The sequence below is a fragment of the Sminthopsis crassicaudata genome, chromosome 4 (genome assembly GCF_048593235.1).
Source record: "Sminthopsis crassicaudata isolate SCR6 chromosome 4, ASM4859323v1, whole genome shotgun sequence".
Taxonomy (NCBI): Eukaryota; Metazoa; Chordata; class Mammalia; order Dasyuromorphia; family Dasyuridae; genus Sminthopsis; species Sminthopsis crassicaudata.
The window spans coordinates 266,259,325-266,280,915 of record NC_133620.1 but is presented as its reverse complement, the minus strand read 5'-3'; the positions used below and the strand labels follow the sequence as shown (position 1 = coordinate 266,280,915).

Sequence of the window (21,591 nt, the reverse complement as noted above, 5' to 3'; positions counted from 1 at the left end):
CATGATAAAGGTTGGAAAAAATGGATAAAAATGTTGAAAGAACCTACAGTTCCTTATTAGGCGAAGATACAATATTTATTCCTTGTCTCCTGGGATAAATCTCTTCTGCCTATTGTCCTCCCAGTACTCAGTGCTGATGCTTAATTTTCAAAACTTCTATATTACCAAGGGACCTACGACATCAGCCAAAGAAATACTCAGCAAGTACAAAATCTGTTCCAGGGAGCTGCTTTTGTGCAGAGGGAAAATTTTGTTCCTACAGGTTTTTAAGTGGGTACAAGGCAAGGAGATATCTGATCCGGGCAAAGCCATTACAATTTAGAACTCTATCTATAGATCATGTTTTTCCTTTAAAAAAAAAAATTGGAAAATACAAGAAGTTTGGATTTTTTTTTTTTTCCTGATTCTTTTTTGGAGGGGGAAATTGCATCGTAAGCTTTCGGAGAAACCCAACATGTCAACTACCTTTCCGGGACTAGTCCATGATGCCGAGGTATTATTACTTTTTTTTTTTCCCCTCCTTTTGCGCGCGTGTGTGTGGCTGCTGCGGCGGGCGGTGGCAGCGGTGGTGGCAGCTTCCCCTGTCTCTAATCTATATTGGACCGTTAAGTTTAATTATAATCTGGCTTTGGGGGGACTTAAAGAAGGAAAGGGGAGAAAGTTCGTTATGACATCTGTCGCCAAGAAGGGCAACTCACGGACACGTTAAGAAACAGTTGCCATAATGAGAAGGAAGGGGGGAAAATAATCCTAATAATAAAAGAACGAGGAGGAGGGGTAGAGGAGAACGAGATAGAGATAACGGATAGTCAGAAAGGCAAAGTAAAAAAGACTGGGAAGGGGGGAGGGGGGCGGTAGGTGGACAAGGGGTGGGAAGAACGATCCCCTTTGGAATGGGTTTTTCAAGTAGGGGAAGACAGAAATGAAGGGACTGGTTTTCTCCCCCACGCCCCCCCACACACACACACCAAAAAAAAAAAAAAAAAAAAAAAAAAAAAAAAAAGGTTTAGAAAGTTAAGCGTTTTGCATAGTTTGGGGTTTTTGTTTTTGGTTTTTTGGTTTTTTGGTTTTTGGTTTTGGGTTTTGTTTTTTTGGTTTTTTTTAGGGTATATACATAAATGGTGATTTTTTTTGAGTACCATTAGCCAAATGGCCTTGGGGGTCTGCGAAGGCTTTTGTCTTTAAGTATGGGCGGGGAAGGTGAGCTGCTGGCTAGATGAAGTCGTTTAGGGCTGGTCAACCTCGCTTGCGGAGACCATTAGAATGGACTTGTTCCAGACGCCCGACTTTGCGGCGCTCGAAACCGAGCGCATTTAGAAGGGGCTGTGCGCGTGTGTCACCCGCACCTATATAGGGTGGTGTGTCTGTGTGTGTGTGTGTGTGTGTCTGTGTGTCTGTGTGTATCTGCGATGTGTGTGTGTGAGTGTGTTTCCCTCTCAACTGAGGACGTGGCCGCCCACCCCCAGTTCTCCAGCTTTCATAGTTTCGGTGGCACAGTCGCCTTGCCCTGGCTCTCCTCCTAATCGTTGACTAGATGGCTATATAGATATCTCTCTAGTTCCATAATTACATCTAGATTTAGGTGGATGGAGAGCAGGGCTAAGGGAGAGTTGCGCTTTGGTTGAAAATGACAAACCTCAAGTTTTTTTGCTCTCCTTTTTCCCCCTCTTCCTTCCAGATACGTCACGACGGATCAAACAGCTACCGTTTGATGCAGCTCGGGTGTCTGGAGTCCGTAGCCAATTCCACTGTCGCCTATTCCTCCTCCTCTCCTCTAACTTATTCCACCACTGGCACTGAGTTTGCTTCCCCGTACTTCTCCACTAACCACCAGTACACCCCTCTCCATCACCAGTCCTTTCACTACGAGTTCCAGCACAGTCACCCGGCTGTGAACCCCGACGCCTACTCTCTGAATTCGCTCCACCACTCGCAACAGTACTATCAGCAGATCCACCACGGGGAGCCCACCGATTTTATTAATCTGCACAATGCTCGGGCGCTCAAGTCCTCTTGCTTGGACGAGCAGAGGAGAGAGCTGGGCTGCCTCGATGCTTACCGCCGCCACGACCTGTCTCTTATGAGCCATGGATCCCAGTATGGGATGCATCCAGATCAAAGACTCCTGCCAGGACCCAGCCTGGGGCTGGCCGCCTCGGGAGCAGACGATTTGCAGGTAAATACGCATGTAGCGGATTTTCTTTCCCCTCCCCCCTTACTCCCACCCTCTCCCTACTTCCCCTCCCCAACGCCCATTGATGCCTCTTCAATAACTCTCTCTCTCTCTCTCTCTCTCTCTCTCTCTCTCTCTCTCTCTCTCTCTCTCTCTCTCTCTCTCTCTCTCTCTCTCTCTCTCTCTCTCTCTCTCTCTCTCTCTCACACACACACACACACACACACACACAAACTTGTGGAAACTTTTAGACAAACAGTTCTTAAACAAGTAAGCCCTTCCAGTCCTCCTTGTTGGAATAAGACATCTCACCTGAATTTGTGCCCAATTAACCCTGCCTGCCCCTTCGGTTTAAATAGGACTTATTTGTTAATCTGCATTTACTCCGAAGCAGGGGCAGGTTGGATTAAAAGGTTTCACCCACCTTCCTACAACAATCCCTAAAGTAAAACTAAATTAATGGACAGCCATCCAAGCCCCAATACCTTTCATTTCGTGTGTATGACTGTGTGTCTTACTCTAGTCTCTGGAAGCCTTGAGATTTATTTGGAGACACAAATACTCTTTGAAAAATAGAGGCCCGAAAAGGGTATATACTGCGTCTTTCATCTCTATTGAAACTTTGGTCAAACATTCTAAATTGCTCTGAAAACTCAAATTTCACAAATTTCACAAAGTATACTATAAGATACAGAAACCTTTCACAAGCTTGTAAAGCTATAACCATTCTTTCTATTCCATTACCCGGGGAAAGGACTGTCTTGCTGGACTAGATACAGAATAATTGGTTTTATTTTGTTCTAGATAGATGTCAGTTTCAATCCATATATATTGATATCTCTAAGACAAAATATTTTAAATGGGTATCATAGTATCATAATACTAGATTATTCTTCCCCTCTTTCTTTTATTTCACATTTATGACATATGATATTTTATATACACTTGAATGCATATCATCTATCTATATATTTATATATAATGTATGAATAGATTAAAGTATTCAACAAACAGAAACCTACAGTTTCAACATCTTTTAATGATTGCAACTGTTCTTTCTCTTTTTAAGCAACTGCTTTTTTTTTTCATTTCATTCTCACAAAGCTCTCCAAGGTTTCCATATCCACTCTGTGGGCTCAAAGATTGTAAGAGCAGAATTTTGGAGACGTAGGAGATCCCTTGTTACGCACTGAAAAGCTTTTCCCCTCATTTACCTCCGAGCAAGGGAATATTTTAAAATTAAAGAAAAAGCCCTTGCTGTCATAACAAAAGAATGTTAGCCCTAGGATCAGCACGAAAGAGAAAAGATTTGGCTTCATAAACCTTGACTTTCTACATTTAAATTCACTAAATAATTTTATACGCTCAGGGCGTTTTTTTACATTTTCCACAAGGATCCCCTTATGTCTCAGGGAGGAAAAAAATCTGCCATTCAATGCTTAGCTCAACTAAAACCTATTTACTTCTTTTATAACCACGTCTGCTGCTGATTTTTTTGTATCTGTACAAATTTTTTTTCTGTGAGAGGCACAAAGCCTGGCATTTTTCAAAAGAGGGGATTAGAACATTTGCAAGCACCAGACAAAGAGCGAATCCTGTGCAAAAGGACACCGTAGTTTATCCAATTTTCGACTTAGTGCCATTCAACTGGTCATTTATGCAATGTCATCCGACCAAACAACATGTTTTACTGGGGGGGGGGGGGAAGGAGGGGGAAAGAGTTTGTAAAGCTGAGGGTTCCAGATTCATTTCTTCTAAGAAAATAAACATCTTAAAAGGCTCTGTTGGAGAGTCTATACCATATTACCTCGCATGTTTCATATACTTCGGCATGTACTCTCCCCCCACACACACCTTTTTAAAATGTCCTTAATCTTTCTTCACTCATTTCTATTCCAACTGGGACAAACACAGAGATACTAAAAGAAGTATAACCTATATTTCCCTGTTCCCATGGAAGCACGTTTGTGCAATCTGTCTCCTTCCTTCCACCCTCTTGGACTTTGTTGACAGAATGGAAAGAGAGAGAGAAAAAGAGTCATAGCTAGTTTTAAAAAGAGAAAGGGAAGGGGGGGAGACCCAGTCTCTCTTTTTAATTCTTCCTTTTTAAAACGTTCATCAGCATATGCCTCATTTCAAATGCAACAAATGTAAATATACTTTTCCCTGAACAGAATTTTAAATGAAAGTCCAATAGTTTGGAGGGCGGTTTAAGTCTGCCTAACAGATGCAAACAGTCTTGGGGCTTCAGTTCCATCTTTGAGTCCCCTAAAAAGATTTGCTATGGCCAACAAAGGAAACTGTCACACCTTTTCCCATCACCGCTTTAATTTATGCTCAGTCTCCAAGTTTTTTTTTTCATATTGATTTGATAATCACTTTAAGGCAGAACATTTAAAATAAGAAAGAGCCCAGCAGTGGATTGAAAAGGGGGTCTTACAGGCTTGCTTCAATATGGTGAAAATGGGAAGGCAAAGAGGGAGCCAGGACTGTAAAGGTTGTTTTGTAAAGTGGGTTTTTATTATGCACCGACTCTCTCCGCATTTACTTAACTCTTCACGGGCTGTTGGGTAGGTTAACACCCTTCAAGGTCTCTTTCATGTCCAATACCTCGTTTGTTTGTAAAGGAAAATGAGCTTTTAACACATTTCCATTGAGCAAAAGTTTTTATTTTATTCTGAACCTAAAATGAGGGGGGAGAACCCTTTCCTCATTCCCAACGCAAAAGGTTTCTCATTCAGGAAGGGATCCCAGACAAATGGGCAGCTCTGGAGCATGTGTCTGTGCCTTCTTCCAGAGATACACTTCTGTTGCTTCTGAGGGCTTTCCTGCCTCTGGGGCGACAGAACCAATATGTTCTGAATGATCTGCATGTGATATTTTCCTTTGAGCTCCCCAATATGGGTGTGCATTATTAGGGCTGGAATCGCCTTATATCATTTGCTGAATACAGTAGGTGCTTAATATACAAGTTATTAGTAGGTGTCATATACATGATGTATGCATAGCTAGGGAATTAAAATAAAAAAGTCCTCTGTGCTGAGATAAAAGGAGGCATTGCTCTTACAAGCCTTAGCTTACATAAAATCATGAAATACATTCCTTGAGTTTTAAAGAATTGTCAGGTCATTTTCCTTCCTTTTAAAACATGTTTTCTGACATTGGTGATTTTGCTACTCTTTTGCTTCTACTGCTAAATGTTCTCTCCTCCTCTAGGAGGGGGGAGAATGCTGATTAGTGGGGGCTGACAAACCAGTATCTATTTGTGTCTGTATTTGATTTCTTTTTCTTTTCTTTATTTTTAAGGGATCAGTGGATGCCCAGTGCGGGCTTGTTCTCAATGGCCAAGGTGGAGTGATAAGAAGAGGTAAGGATAAGTCACTTTTTCATGATTTCCAGTTATTTTAGGTGGCTCTTTTATATCAGATTAAATGATTTATTTCGTTAAAAAAAAATGAATTCCATTTTGTTTCTGATGTTTCTGAAATAAGAAGCCTCATCACACACCCAGAGGAATTAACATTTTTTAAATCTCCCATGTATTTCTTTTAAATATTGTATTTTACTCAATCAATAAAAATCCCATTTCTCTCCTTCCCACCTTAACACTCCTTCCCAATTTGAAAAAGAAAATAAAACAAAACTTCTGTTACTAATATGTATAAGCAAACAAAACAAATTCCACATTGGCCATGTCCAGAAAGAAGTATATCTCATTCTGTACTTAATCCTTCACCTCCTTGTCAGGAGGTGCATACGCTCCTATAAATTTCAGCTGCTCTCTCTCTTTGAAATTAACAGAGTACAATATGCAGAAGTAACATTAAGACTGAGACTGGAAAGGGAGGGTAGAAAAACCAACCATGATGTCCTAATAGTTTGCCAATAACGCATGTCACAATGACTAAAATCGAAGTTCAAGGCGAAAAAACTTCTCACACCCTCCGCCCCTCTGGAATACCACCTCCCCAAGCAGAATTTCAAGTTTCATTTACTCCCAAATGTGCCAGCCACCGCCTGTAAGATTTCAAGCAATGGTGTTAAGTTGAAGCTTTGAGGGCTTGTATAAAAGGTGTCCAGGAAAACTGCAGGGGAGGGTAATAAAACGCCAATATTGTAGCCACCCCTATTTTCCTAAATGTTCTGAACATTTCTTTCTTTAAGGGGGGGGGAGAAAAGGAGGAGGGGGTGGTGTTAACTGTACCGGATAAAGCTTTCTTGTTCCCATCTGTTAACAAAAACATCTGAATCCAGAGTTGCTCAGTTCAAAAAGGAATGGGGTGATCGAGGGGGAGAGAAAAGGAGGGGTAGGGTTGAATGTGCCCTTCATACATTGTTATGAGTTCATATCTCTGCATCACAACAAAGGAAAGCCATACAAACCTGGGTTTCCTTGAGATCCTTAGGATTTGATAGTCAAAGACCATAGCTGACTATACTAGTGGTGTGAGCTTATTCTTCCAATGATCTGAATAACCCAAGCCAGAGACCAGGGAAAGGGGACCAGCTGTTATCCAACTTCATAAGAATTAATAAGACATAGTCTATTCACCAAGACTAATTCTGCTTCATGTTGCAGCTCTCTTTAGTAAACCGAATCGTTATTATGTGCCGCCTATGCCAAAGACTAAGTCATTTTTTCCAACTGCCATTAAATGTACTTAACTCACTTACTAACCCTTTAATGCTCTTTGAAAGACTGAATACTTTTTTTGTGAAAGGGAAATGAATTGGTGGAAATGAGTGGGGCCTTCAGTGTTTGAACTACAGACAACATAACTGGAGTAGGTTAATGCCAAGGATGAAGTTTGGAACTTCAGACCGGCCTACTCATCGTTCCCAAAGACACTTTTTAAAACATGTCGTGGTCAATAAGCAAAAGATGTGAGGATGAGAGGTGGAAGAAACTGTAGGTCAACATTTAAACACAGATTTGTTAACTAAGCAAACTCCTTTATCAATTTAGTAGTGCATAAACCTGGAATAGGCCTGAGGATAATGACAATTTAAAGGGAAAAGCATTAGGATTTACAAACAGATAAAGTGTTAGAAATGAAACCAACATAGACTAGATCATTAAAGGTAAAGGAGGCAATTCAAAGAGCCAACCATATTTTTAAGGATGCAGATGGTGCTGAAGGACAGCGCCACTAATTATACGCTTGTATTCTGTTCTTGGAAGACTTTTTGTCTTTGTTAGTATGTTTAACTTTCCTTCTCTACCCTTTCCCCTCCTAAAAATCATTTTTAAATGCTTTAAATGGAGTTGTAATTAAAGATATTATCTTCTATAGTAGTTAGAAAAAGTTACTGGAAAGAAAAAGTGAGTGAAGAAAAATTAGAAAAGGGGTGAGGAGAAAGGACGTGAGAAAGTTCTGTGATTAGTTTGGATTCCATAAATCTTGATATACGGGATCAAGGATCATCTTCCTGCTAGAGAATTTCATTCTTGGAGTAGAAAATTTGAGCGCTGGCTCTTCAAGTTCTATGTAAAGAAAATTGTTTTCATGGGTGCTTGTTTCTCTCCTGTTTGAATATGGTACTGTTAATTACACCTGGTAAAGTTTGTCGAGCCTGAGATTATGAATCACTTGAGATTTGAAACACTTCAGTCATTAACAAAGAGAGAGGAAGAATACACTTTGGGATTCTTATGCTAAGACTGATCTCCCAGTTGAGAGAGGACTCTGAGCAGTTTTCTCTTGAAGAGTTTATTCCATTTCTGAAGCGCTGGTAAACCCGTTCTGATTATTGCCATAATAGATTTTAGCCAGGGTGTGTGCGTGCTAGCATATGTGTTTTCCTTTATATCAATTAAGATTTTCGAGGATTTAAAGATTGCCCCCCCAAAAAAAATGCAACTCAAAAATAATAAGCTTTTCCTGCCTCGTTCAAATAGTTTTTATCATAGAGCTGGTGCTTTATGAGCGCGTGCTTTAAGTCTAACAGAGAGAAGAAATGATATTTCTTGTTTTCTGCTTTAAAAAAAAAAAAAAAAAAAGCAGCCTTTTCCTCCTGTCACTGAGGCGCTACAGGAGAGCCCCATGTCAAACATTAGGTTAACGTGTTTTGTTTTGTTTTGTTTTTCTTCTCATAGATCAGGTGACAGATGCTAACTACAAAGTGGGGTAGATACTCCATGATTTGGGTACAGTTCATATTTAAATTGCTATTCTTTCATCACATACTTTCGTGTTACTTTTCACATGTAATTTAAGGGTGACATGAATTCGGGATGCGTAAAAATGCGCGACTTTTTCTTGATTCGTCCTCGTCGCCCATTAAGTCCTCCGAGATCATCTGAAACTCTTCTTTTCTAAGTTAAAGGAATAATAATATATATATATATATATATTTTAAAGCTAGATTTATTTACAGAGGCCACCAAAATATCTATCATTTGACTCTCGGAGCATAATCATGCATCTATTGTTTGTGTTAAATCTCTTAAGTGCCATTTCTCTGCTCACCAGATTCAGTAGTTGTATTTAGTTTTTCATTCCCTATCCGTCTGTCTCTGTTTTCTTCCGTTTGTGTTTATTTCTGTGTCCATCTCTAAATGTCTTTTTAAAAACATTTTCTGTCTCTGTCCGTCTTTGTCTCTCTGTAATTGTGTCCGTGTTTTTGTTTCTGCCTCTGTCTTTTTCTAATCTGCCTGTTTCTTTCTGCCTCTGTTCTCTATCCCTGCCTCTCTTTATCTGTCTATGTCTATCTCTACTACCTCTTCTTCTGCCTATCTCTGTCTGTCTTTCTCTGTCTCTGTCTATGTTTGGGTCTGTCTATCTGTATGTCTCTCCTCCCCCCCCTCCCTCCCTCCCTCCCTTTCTCTCTCTCTCTCTCTCTCTCTCTCTCTCTCTCTCTCTCTCTCTCTCTCTCTCTCTCTCTCTCTCTCTCTCTCTCTCTCTCTCTCTCTCTCTCTCTCTCTCTCTTTTCCCCAAGAAAAAAATGACATTTCAGGGTCTAGCTGATAGACGGGGCAATTAGTTTGTGTTTGCCTTTAATGAGGGTCGGGAAGTAAAAGAATGTACAAGAAGGCAGAGGCAGTAGTGAAGTAATTACTATCTAGATAAAATATTTGCCACCGAATCTGATGCAGCTATCCCTGTGCTATCACTTTCAGTTAATGGTGTGCAAGATTTCGCCCGGAGCTCCGCCATTCTAACCATCACAACCAATAATCTTTACTTTACTCGAGCGCTCTCGTATCGATAGCTTCTCTAGCCTCGGGCGTCTGCTTTGATATGTTAATATTTCTGAGTACCAAACTCTGCAGAGATCATATTAATGTTGTACATACAGAGTGGGGCTTTGCCTTAGTTGAATATTCAGATTCCCAGTTTCAAAAGACAGCTCTTGAAGAAATGAAGCTCCTATTTACAGGAGTCGTCTGTGTTTTTAATCATTAAAAAAAAAAAAAAATATTCAATCTTTTTTTTCCTCCTAGAATCTTCTCGGTTTCTCCTTTTCTTTTCTTTGTTAAAAAGTCTCACCTTTCATCCCCCAGTAGACGCATTTAATAATAAAAGAACTATAATAATCCTAACACTAACTGTAGTGATCATGATGGGTTCTTTCATTTGAATACTAAGGTAAGGGAGCCTCCTCTTTTGAGGAGCTTCTGGCTGAAATGGAGGTAGTTGGGGAAATGTAGTCTTACCTATAGATATTTGAATTTTTAAAAGCAAATACGATGACATTTGGTCCATGTATCTCTTTATAAAACTCAGCGAGAGAGAGAGAGAGAGAGAGAGAGAGAGAGAGAGAGAGAGAGAGAGAGAGAGAGAGAGAGAGAGAGAGGGGAAGAGGAGGTGGGGGTGGGGAAAAAGCTCTTGTTTCACTTTGTGATCCTTCTGCCTTCCTGCCCCAGGCTAATTTCAGAAACTTAAATACCGCTATAGCCTCTGGGCCACGAAGAGAGAGGGCCCAGGCTACCGGCAATAGCTCTTTCTTGATTGCCCTTGGCAACATAAAATACAAACTACTTTGAATCAAAACATTTTTGGGGAATTAATATGATCTGAACTCTGCACGTTTTAAGGCTCTTGAGTTTGTCAAATCGCTTAAAGGTGACTGACATGCCAAGGCTGAGGCGTTAATGCTCTGGTACAAACGTTGTCAGATCTTATTTAATTAAAAAAAAAATACTTTCTTACTTTCTTAAAAGCAGTTCAACTTCAGTCGCCAAAAATCTGCCAATAACGTCGTGGCCCAGGCCGTTAGCCTCCTCGACTTTTTTTTTTTTTTTTTTTTTTTTTTTTTTTTAGCACGTTGAGAGTATGGGCTTAGGGGAGGTACATAGTTTCCCATTTTCTAAACCCCCTCTAATTCTGCTCTTGGAAAACTCTGGTCTATGCAACTCCTTAGAAATCTGTCAAACTTGGAAAAAAAAAAAAAAAGAAAGAAAGAAACAACCCAAAACATCTTTACATTAAATTCCCAATCACAAAATAAAGGACATAACATAATGGAAGACAATTGTATCTAGATTAGAAATCTATAGGGATGGATGCTCTTTTCTAAGGCGCCTAATATACGTGATCCAACGCCTCCAATATGCTTTGTTTACTACTATTTATCACAGGTTTAAATAAACTCATTGTGTGACCTGGGGCCATTCACTTCTTTCCTGAGACTTGTTTTCACATTTCACAAAAATTGTTTTAGATGGTCCCTAATCCTATGACTAATTCTTCCCAGGCTCTTCCTTCCCAATTTCCCTGTGCAACAAAAATATTCACATCCCATGGGTGTGCCTAGACCATGAACTTCATGGATTAAGGTATGCTAGCACTTCCTCTCTAAACTCTGTTCAGGCCTTAGCTCACACCAATGGCAGCATAGACCACATACTCTCCATTCTGGGGTGACTCTTCTTTCTGGACTTTCCCCCCAAAGATTTCAATAATTTATGGACTCCGCCCGGAAGAGTTCCATCTCTGTTTCTTTTGTTTTGTCTTTTACTAGTCTTCTTTAATGAGGAGAAGCCTATTTACGCACAAACTAGCCTAGCTCTCCTAATCCCGCAATACTTTTGCGCACCAGTGTAGCGCAATTAAGATTACTGTCGCTTTTCCAAAGACCCATTGAATCCAATTAAATATTCCCCAATTACTTTTTAATTACGATTAATAACTGCTGAAGTTTCAAGGGGAATGGTGGCTCTGTGAGGAGGGGGGATAAGCGCGCGCGCGAAGAGGGGGAGGGTTAGTGGGAGAGGAGGAGAGAGTGAGAAGCTGGAGGGAAAGAGAAACAGTGAAGAAGCTCATTTAGAGACCCAGTTCATACAGCTGAACCTCCTGCAAATCCAACTGTATAACAAACAGGGACAGGAAACTCCAGTAATCGCTTACACATTTTTAATGTGTCAGAGAAAACGAGCTATCACTGGAGATGAAGGCGGGGGGGGGGGGGGGGGGGGAGAACGAAAATCCCTGCCGTTTGTATTTCTTTCATTTGAATTGTAAACATCTGTTTGGCTGTAAGGCGAACAGAACATTTATTTTGCTCTCAAGATTTTTCTCTAATTATGTCAACACCGACGCCACCGCGGCACAGACTGTTGGGAGCGGGGCGCTTTTTCTTTGCAAAGCTGTACGGAGACCCAAAGCTCGTAGGAGCTTCGAAGGAAATATTGATCTTGTCTTAGAAAGGGCGAAGAGTGGGGCTATTTGTTGGGGGGTTTTCCTAGAGGTAGGGAGAATCGAAACCCGTATAACTTAGAAGTTTCAGGAGAGTTGGGTTCCCACTTTTGGAAGGGAAGGCAAGCAGTTTTCTGAACCTTAAATATTGGGGGGGAGGGGAGATTTACAGGAAAGGATCAACTTTCCTCTGGGGCCAAAGCTCTAGAAGGTGGAGCTGAGGCCAAGACAGAAACTGAGAAAAGTAGGGCACCACTGTTAGAATTTAACACAGAATGTATTTAGCAATACATTCAGCCCAATTCCAGACCCAATTTACATTCCCGAATTCTTCTAAAAGGACAACCTTATCTATACACCACCACAAATTCCTAGCTTATAGCCCTAGATTTCTAGCTTTTTCCATTTCAAAGGTTCAGTCACTGTGGCAGACTCCATCTCCCCTAAAACCTTCTCCAGGCCCCAGGATATTAAGAGGGCTCGCAGGGATCTTAATTCTAGCCTTTTGGCGGCTTGTTCCCAGTTATTCCCGTAGCCCAGGTTTTCCCTCAGCTATTGGAAAGGTTGTAGTGTGTGTATTTCAACCGAGCAAGGAGGGCCAAAGATGTTAAATCTGCAGTAACTAGTCAAGGGGAGGAGAAAATGAGACGGTGTGTAAGAAACAGGTGAGATTCGCCACAAGTTTTGAACATTTTGTACTTCCTTAAAGCTATACTTGAGAGTATTTAAAGTAGTTATTTAATGTAATTATTGAGATTATCTATTGGGCATTCGGGCTGATCCTTACTTACAAAGGACACAGTGAAAAGAAGACTGGACTTGAAGTCAGGAGATTTGATTCAGAATCTTAATGTTGATTCCATTTGTTAAAGACTAGACATAGCTAGTTCATTATCTGTGCCAGATTTTGTCATTTGAAAAACAGTTGCTTGAGAGTCTTTTCAGTTGTCAGTCCTGTTTAATTTGTTTCCATTTTTCACAAATGGAAATAGTATATTATCTCACGAGATAGCTAGCAAAACATTTTGCAAATATTAAAGCACTAAATAAATGTGAGTTTATTATAAGTTATAATATACTCACATTTACATATCACTTTACGATTCACAGTGCTTTCCTTGAAACAAATCCATGACTGTGTAGTAGGCAATGCAAATTCTATTGTTTCGGTTTTACAGATGAGGAAACCAAGTCTCAGGGAGTTTAAATGACTTGCTTAGAATGAATGAATGAAAATCTCTTCTAATTACAAATTCAAGTGATCTTCCCGTGGCGTATACCGCTTTACCTCTCTTATGTAGAGTCACTTGGGATAATTGAAATATATCTTTCTAAGTGCCCTTCCTTGGTAAATCTATGATCTCCTGTTCCTATCTATGTCTAAGTTGTCTATATCTAAAATTTAACATTATTATGTATTAGAGAGTGAAATGAGATTCATTATGTCTATTATGGTCTTTTTCGAAGAAACTGTATTTCGCGCTGTATAGAAAGCTGAACTTAAAGCCAGAAAACTATTGGTTCAGATCCTACTTCTAAAATATTGGCTTATGACCTTGGGCAATTCATTTATTCTTTCATAATTCTAAAACTGTAAATTGCAAAGACTTTAATGCCAACTCAAAGTGATAGAGGAAATTTCCTCACTTTGGAGTTCCTTTGTAATAATGAATTAATTCATAGATCCAATCCCTATTTATTATGTTTTAGTGAAGAATTATTGCATATACCCAGAATGTAATTATTTCCACTAAGGAATTCATTTTGAGAATGTGCTGGGTAAGTAAGCACTGGTCTGCAAATCTTCACTTTTAACTATGACTTAGGAAGGAGTCCTCCTACTCTAGGTATTCTAGATATTAACAAGTTTTAAGACAAGGATTTTTTTTTTTAAGCAAACCAAAAAGCTAATTTCTTCTAGCATCCTGAAAATTGTTGGAAGAGGAGATTTTGAATTTTCCATGTTGCTGCAAACTCTACAAGTTGCCAAATCTTCAGTGGGGGTAGAAGGGATCCCCAAAGACTTCAAGAGTGCCAAGTATCAAAGCAACAGGAATTCCCTTTAAAGATGCTGAAACATTAAAAAAAAAAAAAAAAAAAAAAAAAAAAAAAAAAAAAGAAAAAGAAAAAAGAAAAGAAAAGAACTCAAGTTGATGCTAATACTGAATACAAAGTAAATCCTCAGGCAATAAATGTATGTATAAAAGTATAATCTTATCAGAAAAATATATGGCCCACCCAATAAGTACTCTTATTATGAAGTAGAATATAAACTTCTACAAGTCTGCAAATGGTATGTTCTTTTATCTCCAGGACTTACAGTGCCTGGCATATAACAGATACTTAACAAATACTTGCTGAATTACATTGGATTGAAGTAATAGTATGCAAACTCAAGTTGTCACTGCATTCTGGTCAGGGAATAGGGTAAAGATAAATTATAGAAATCTGTAAAATGTTGGCTTTTACATGCCTAGTAACATGCTTATTAGGTATCAACATTTTATTTAATATAGTTCAGATTGCCCCACAAAATAAATTTCCAGTAGAAATATGCATTCTATACACAAAAAAAAATTAATGTTTTTTTTCATTTGAAAGGATAGACAAGAAAACTATTTGACTCTTCTAAAACTGTATTAATAACCTACAGAAATTTGGAGAAAATGCTTGAGACAAATTTCCTTTTTCTTAGATTATGGATGGAAAGTTTCACACAAATTTATCCTTCCCCATCCTACATTAAACTTAAAATGAGTAGTTTTATTAGTTGTGTTCACAATTCTGCACATACAAATAAGTGTCAAAGAGAATGAAAAAGGGTATGTGCCTATAATACTTTCCTGTATATGTGCGATTAGGCTGTGTTTCTTTTGATGTGTATAAGTATGTGATACAAGTAAATAGATTTACTGATTTTTAAAGCACTATGTAAATAGTATAGCTATTATTATGATATGGAGAAGAGAAAAGGAAGAGGGAAAAAATTAAGTAAGTGGAGAATGGTAGGTGGGGAGACAGTAAAGGAAAGAGAACAGAGGAAACATTAAGAAAGGAAAAGGGAAGAGGCAAAGGTGACAGAAAAGAGAAGGAAAAGATAGGTAAACGGAGGCAAGGGAGAGACAAACAGATTGTATTTGTGTCTTTAAGATTATTATATTTTTAAATAGGAAAACATGTCCATTTAATAACTAAATACTCATATCCAAGAATAATTAGAAGGAAGACACGACAGAATGAGTTTAATCGCTTTTCGTTTTGATTCTTTCTGGAGTCACTTAAAAAAAATTAACCCTACAAAACACATTTATTGTTGTTCTATAGTGACACTGTTGAGTGAGAAACTAGAATAGACTAAAAAAAAAAATTCCCCCCCCCAAAAAAAACGGTTGGAATAATTTTCATCCTTTCATTTTTTATTATATTTTGTAAGGAAAGAATGATGACTTTTCAAGGCAGGTGAGGCAAATAGAAAAATTATTGTATTATTCCTAGGGTTCTATTCTAAATTAGTGTTTGAAACAAAGGAATCTACGATTGAAAACTAAGGAAGAGGGGCAGCTAGGTGGCTCAGTGGATAGAGCACCAGCCCTGAATTCAGGAGGACCTGAGTTCAAATGTGGTCTCAGACACTTAACACTTCCTAGCTGTGTGACACTGGGCAAGTTACTTAACCCCAGCCTCAGAAAAAGAAAAGAAAAAAAAGAAAAGAAAAGAAAGGGAAGATCTCCATAAATGATCCTGAAACAGGATTCACAGATCTACTTTTTAAAGTGGTAATAATAGTACACCTATCTGAAAAGGAAGTTGTGGTAGGTGCCCATAGCCCTCCTTCACACCATTTGGTGTTCTGCTGCACTCAACTGGCCTTCACTTTGGACATTTTCTCAGTCCTTATCCCTAATGATTCCTTAACCTTTCTCTTTACTAATGTGTGGAGCAAGTATGAAGTAAGGATATGGTGAAGAACTTAACAGTAATGCTAAATTCCTTTTCTGTATTCTATCTTCTCTAGGTCTCTGTGACCTGCATAGGTATGTTCAAAGTTTAGGCTACTAATTGCTTAGATTTTTGATGACACTTATGTCTGTCCAGGCTATCGATGTTTAGGCTACTAATTGTTTAGTTTTTGAGATATATGATGACATTCAATTAACTGGTGGGGAAGGAGGGGCACCTATCTCTTAATGTTCCCCAAACTCATGATGTAATCCTTTTGCAATTAAATCTATAAAAACTGTATATATTTCCTTAGTTCTTTAGCCCTTCTACCATGAGCTTTCTTTCTTTCCCTCCTCATGGTGGAATTGCTTATTCTCATGAGAATTTGTTAAACAACTTTTCTGCTTTTTATTTTGAGAGGTCTCTGAGAAGTCATTTTTGGATAGGATTTTCTATCCCTCACACTAAGAAACTTCTTGCTATGAACACCTGAATAGGATTCAGGATAAAATTTTTGAATTCTTGAAAATAGTCTTCCAGAGTTCCAGGGTTAGATTACTCACTGCCAATATGATTTCCCTATCCCAGATTGTAAAGAGGATAATTCGTTTGTCCAGAGGCCTCTTATCAGGCACTTTTCCACATCCTCAACCATCTACAGATCTAGACATTGCATCCCCATTTATTTCATTCCATCTTATTGGGAAGTATTGAAAAAAGAGAGACTCGGAGTAGTGAAAGAACCCAGTATTTGGAGTCAGAGAACTCTGTTTTAAAGACCAGCCCTGACATGTATTATCTCAGACTTTAAACAAGTCATGCTAACTTTCTGGACTTGAGTTTCTTCTTCCTTAAATTAAGAGAATTGGACTGAGTGACATAATTTATGACAGTCAGTCATAAATCTATTATTATGTTTGCTACTGTTGCAATGCTTCTCTTTCTCTTATCCTTCCTATTCTTTTATCTGGTCTCTCTTCCTTCCTCCCCTGTCCATCTGAGAAAATGATGTTATAGAGTGTAAAGAACCTAATTGACTCTGAAAGGAGACATGTCCTCAGGATCTTGCATGAAGAATTTAAATCCGAATAATCCCTAAATTCTGCTCTCAGGTGATAACGTTTTGTTCCATATTGGTTAGAATAACCAAGGATCACTGCAATGGTCTGAGCCCTTTGAATTCTCTTTTTCTTTGCCAGCCTCATCTTCTAACTCTTCTATTTCGAGTGGGCATGAGGACAGAGTTGTAATAATAAGGACCCATGGCTTTGCTCTCTTATACAATCTACTGGACGTTTATCAGGGGCTAAGTATTTTGATCAGTGGCTAGGGAAAAACTAACCTAAAGAGCTGATTTTGTAAACCTTAAAAGAGATCAGCTTCAAATCCAAAAAAAAGATTCTTTGTTAAAAATTAATTAGTACTAATTAGCAATTATACTAATTAATGATTAGTAGAATTAGTTCCTTGCTACCAGAAAAGGAAGGGAAAAGGAAGAAGAAGGAGAGGAAAAAAGGGGAAAAGAGAAGAGAAAAAAATAAAAGAGAAAAGACGAAAAGAGGAGAGGAGAAAAGAGAGGGAGGAGAGATCAGATTTATGTTGTGCTAAAAATGAGCAATTGGTTCCTCAAGAGAACTATGGCCTCAAAAACTTGAAAAGAGTGGGAGATGGAGTGAGCCAACAAGCACTTATTAATCTCCTATTGTGTGCAAGATATGGTGCTAAGTGCTGAGAATAGAAGGAAAAAAAAGAAAAATAAAAAAAAATGATGCTTTCAAGGAGGAGAGTAATAAGCATTTATGTTGTCATCATATATTAGGCTATTTTATGAGTATTATTTCATTTGAGCCTCTCAAAGTAAATGTTATTATTATCCCCATTTCCTAACTGAGGAAAATGAGGTTAAATAACTTGCCCTGGCTCCCACATCTTGGGAGCTTCTGAGGTTATTTGAATTCAGATCTTTCTTATTCCAGACCTAGAATCCACTGAGCAGTTACTTCAGGAAAGCACATAGTCTCCTGTAAGAATGATCTAGAATCAAAGTATTATACAAGATACAGGGTAGTCTTTGAGGGAAGACACTAAGACTAAAAATAACTGGAAAAGGTTTCCTAACTATGATAGGACTTTAGCTGAGATTTGAAGGAAATCAGAGAAGCCAGGAGGCAATGAGGAGGGAGAATGGGAAACAGGTAGTGACAATATTCAGAACTGGGAGATGATATGGTGGAACAAAAAAGAGGCCAAAATGGAAAACTAGACTAGGTGAAGGGCAGTAAGATATGTACTTAGTTATTATTTAGTCATGAAAAGAGAACTAAGATTAATTGGTGGAATGATGGGGTTTTATTTAAAAAATAGAAAAGTTTACAAGTATAAAATGAGAGAAATGATTTCTTTCTGGTCACCTGGGTTGTCCTTGAGACATTAATCTTGTTTAAAAATGAACAATGCAACTTGTAGCTTTTTCTAACAAAAAAGTATACCTATCACTTATGTGCCCTTCATTTTCATCACTAATATGTGGATGTCTTTTTTCTTTCTTTCTTTCTAAGGTGGCACTTGTGTGGTTAACCCCACAGATTTATTTTGCTCTGTCCCTGGTCGATTATCACTACTGAGTTCCACTTCCAAATACAAAGTGACCATAGCAGAGGTCAAGAGACGCCTCTCACCTCCTGAATGCCTCAATGCTTCCCTCCTGGGTGGCATTTTGAGAAGGTAAGACAAAGTTATTTGTTGGCTATTTTATATTATTCAGGGTCTTCAGTCCCATTTGTCTACTCCATCTCTCCACTTTATGGATGAGATTCTTCCTGGGAGAAATTGTTTGTGATCAGTGCTTTCTATGGATTAATTCAGATGAGTTTCCATATATTAGTTTTGTTTTGTTTCCCAACAGAGCAAAATCCAAGAATGGGGGACGGTGCTTGAGAGAAAAATTGGATAGGCTGGGCTTGAATTTGCCAGCAGGGAGAAGGAAAGCGGCCAATGTCACCCTCCTAACTTCCTTAGTAGAAGGTAGGATTTAGAGTTCTAAAAGTTAATGGGGTTTGCTAGAAGAATGGTGGTTGACAATTTTTGGCAACATGCTGTTATTATACATTTGTGTGTGTGTTTTGGTTATTTAACTATCAGTTAAGTGTCATTTAATTCTATATCCCATTATCTTTTAACTTAATTAGGGTGAATTTGCCATTTAGGGCTAATATTCCTTTCAGTCAGTAAGATAGAGGAAAAAGACATTAAAAGATTAATATATACTGAGCTTCCTAAATAATTCATTTGATTATAGATTTATCATTGTTTATTTGATAGTTCAGATAAAACTGATTTTAATTTATTTTCATTACAAGTAAGTAATGCCTTCTAAAGAATTATCTATGCATTACATACAGATTTTTCTTAAATTTCAGCAGATAACTCTTGTGACATAGTTGAATTTTATGATGTTATAGAATTGTAAATGAAATAAACAAGTGTTTAGTTAGTTGTTAAGTGTTATGTTAGTAGAATTCAGTAATAGGATATTATTCGACAAAACTTTCAGTGCTCGAAGATGTAATTTGTTGAGGCCTGATAATTTGAATTTATTAAAGGCAATTAGGAACTTTCTTACTATTACTTTACTTGGGTTTCAATTATCCCCTATTTTTATTCTATCTTTTCCAATACAAAAATCTTGATTCTTGACAGAGAAAGGAAAACCAATAACAACAATAATAACTATAACCACATAGTGTCTCCCTCATTCTATCATCCAATAACTATTTTAGCCCTTCTGGGCAATAATCTTTTATCTTGAATCATCTTCATGGTGGGGAGGGGAGGATAGGAAAAAAAAAAAACTTATTTTCTACTTATTACTGATTTCTATTTCATTCTCATAAAAACAATTGAAACAATTAGAAACAAAGAAAAAAAAAAACTCCTTACTCTTGCTTCTACTTTGGAGTTTCAAAGAACACAGTTACTGTAATGTCATATTGTTCTATGTTGTATTCTTGAAAGATTACCAAAAATATATAAAAAATAATAGTGGCTCAGGTCTTTTGTCCAAACTTAATGTAAACTAATTATTATTTTTTGCATGTTAAGTAGTTTTGAGAATTCCTACTAGAATCAGTATATGGGGAAAAACCTAAATCAATTGTTTGTAAACGTTTATTGTTAGCACACAAAATTTACTTTTTTAATGACATCTTAGCTTATTTCAATTACCTATGAGCAAGACTGATCATATTATGTAAAAAGAAATTGTTAGAGAACAATTGTGACTCGTTTCCTTAGCGATTTTGGCATCAGAATATTTTGTTGTCATAAACATATCAATTCATGCTCAAGGATAATGTTTTGTGTATGTGTGTGTATACTGAACTAAAATAGTAAAGGCAATTCCCATCCAAAAGGATTTAAGGGTGAAAATTAAGGGAAAAGCATAGAAACAAGCTCTATTTTTGTTGCTGTCCATGCCAGACTGTCTAGAGACTTTTAGACATGAAAGGGTTCTATGGCTATTCTTATAAATATGTGTATATAGCTCTTTATATATCTACATACACACACACACACACAAATACACCTACATATTTTATGTATTTGTATATATATGACATCAAAATATTCTCTAATTCTGTTTGTGAAGTATTGACTTGTATCACCCAAACTCAAATTAACATTCAGACTTTTACCTTTGTTAACCTCCCACCTTCCATTTCAAGGTACTTCAGGTTTCATATTCCTACTTTGGGTCCTGACTCAAGATTTTTTCTTAATTATCTATCAAATAAGTCGTAGGTGTTAAAGTTGAGAGTGATAACCTTCATGGAACAAATGAAATGAACTTCAAATGAAAAACTTTAGGATGCAAAGAGGTAACTAGAGGCTGCCAGGCCTTAGGTAAAAGCCAAAATTGGTCATCAGGAGATCCTGATGACAAGGGGACCTTTTTTTTTTTTTACTTTTCCCATTCTATCCTACAAGCAATCAATCACCTATGCCTAAGACCAGAACTTTATGCTTTCTATGGGGCTTCTTAGGAAAATGAGAATGTTCTAACGTGAGAAGAACAAGGAGTTGGCAAAAGAAAATAGATTCAAAATTGAAAATAGATTAGGGAAAAATTCTCCTTCATTGTTGTTGAATACATTCTTTTGTAATCTTTTTTTTTTTTTTTTTTTTTTTAATCCCTGGGTTAGGGTTCATTGATTTTGATAGTGATTGCTTCTTTCCAGAAAAAAAAGATACTCCTTCTACTACCTTGTGCTTTTTGCTGTTGTTCAGTCATTTTCAGTTCTGTTCCATTCTTCAAAATCCCATCTGGGGTTACCTTGGCAAAGAAACCACTGGAATAGTTTGCCATTTCTTTCTTACATTTTACAAATGTTTAAGTGACTTGTCTAGGGTCACACAGCTAGGGAGTATCTGAGTTCTTCCTGACTCCAGACCCAGCACTATATCTACTGTAGTACAATTCCTACATATGACTATACATATACAGGATAACAATTGAATGGGTATGTTTTACTTTTCTTCTAAAAAGTTCTAAAAAATTGTCAATCTCTCTTTGCTATGTGGCTAAGACTTAGGTTTTTCTGAGATTACAATAGGCATAAATCAGATGTCTTTAAATTGTGTCTCTTAGATTTCTAAAAACTTTTATACTTATTATCTGTTTTCCCATATATCTTTTGAATGCTTAAGACATCCAAAGACATAACATCTAGAGACATAATTGTTGCAATTATCTTGGCTTGCTTATGATCATATCTCCTTAAAATCATAGTGTCTAAAATAGTCAAAGGAGTCCAAATTTAGCAAGTTGCCAAAATTCAA

At 37.7% G+C, this 21,591-nt stretch overlaps 1 protein-coding gene across 2 annotated transcripts in view; it reads left to right on the top strand.

Annotated features, from left to right (window-relative positions):
* The first annotated feature begins 347 nt into the window (after positions 1–347).
* The window catches only part of TFAP2D (transcription factor AP-2 delta), a 75,457-nt gene continuing 54,213 nt past the window's right edge, over positions 348–21,591 (top strand). Inside the window, exons 1-5 of one of the 2 annotated variants that reach the window (XM_074310671.1) lie at positions 348–493; positions 1,679–2,176; positions 5,480–5,540; positions 18,312–18,477; positions 18,659–18,777. In XM_074310671.1, coding sequence (XP_074166772.1) covers positions 455–493; positions 1,679–2,176; positions 5,480–5,540; positions 18,312–18,477; positions 18,659–18,777 — 883 coding nt within the window. In that variant the 5' untranslated portion in view covers positions 348–454. Of the gene's footprint in view, positions 494–1,464; positions 2,177–5,479; positions 5,541–18,311; positions 18,478–18,658; positions 18,778–21,591 lie in introns of those variants that run through there. The other variant, XM_074310670.1, reaches the window with a different exon arrangement.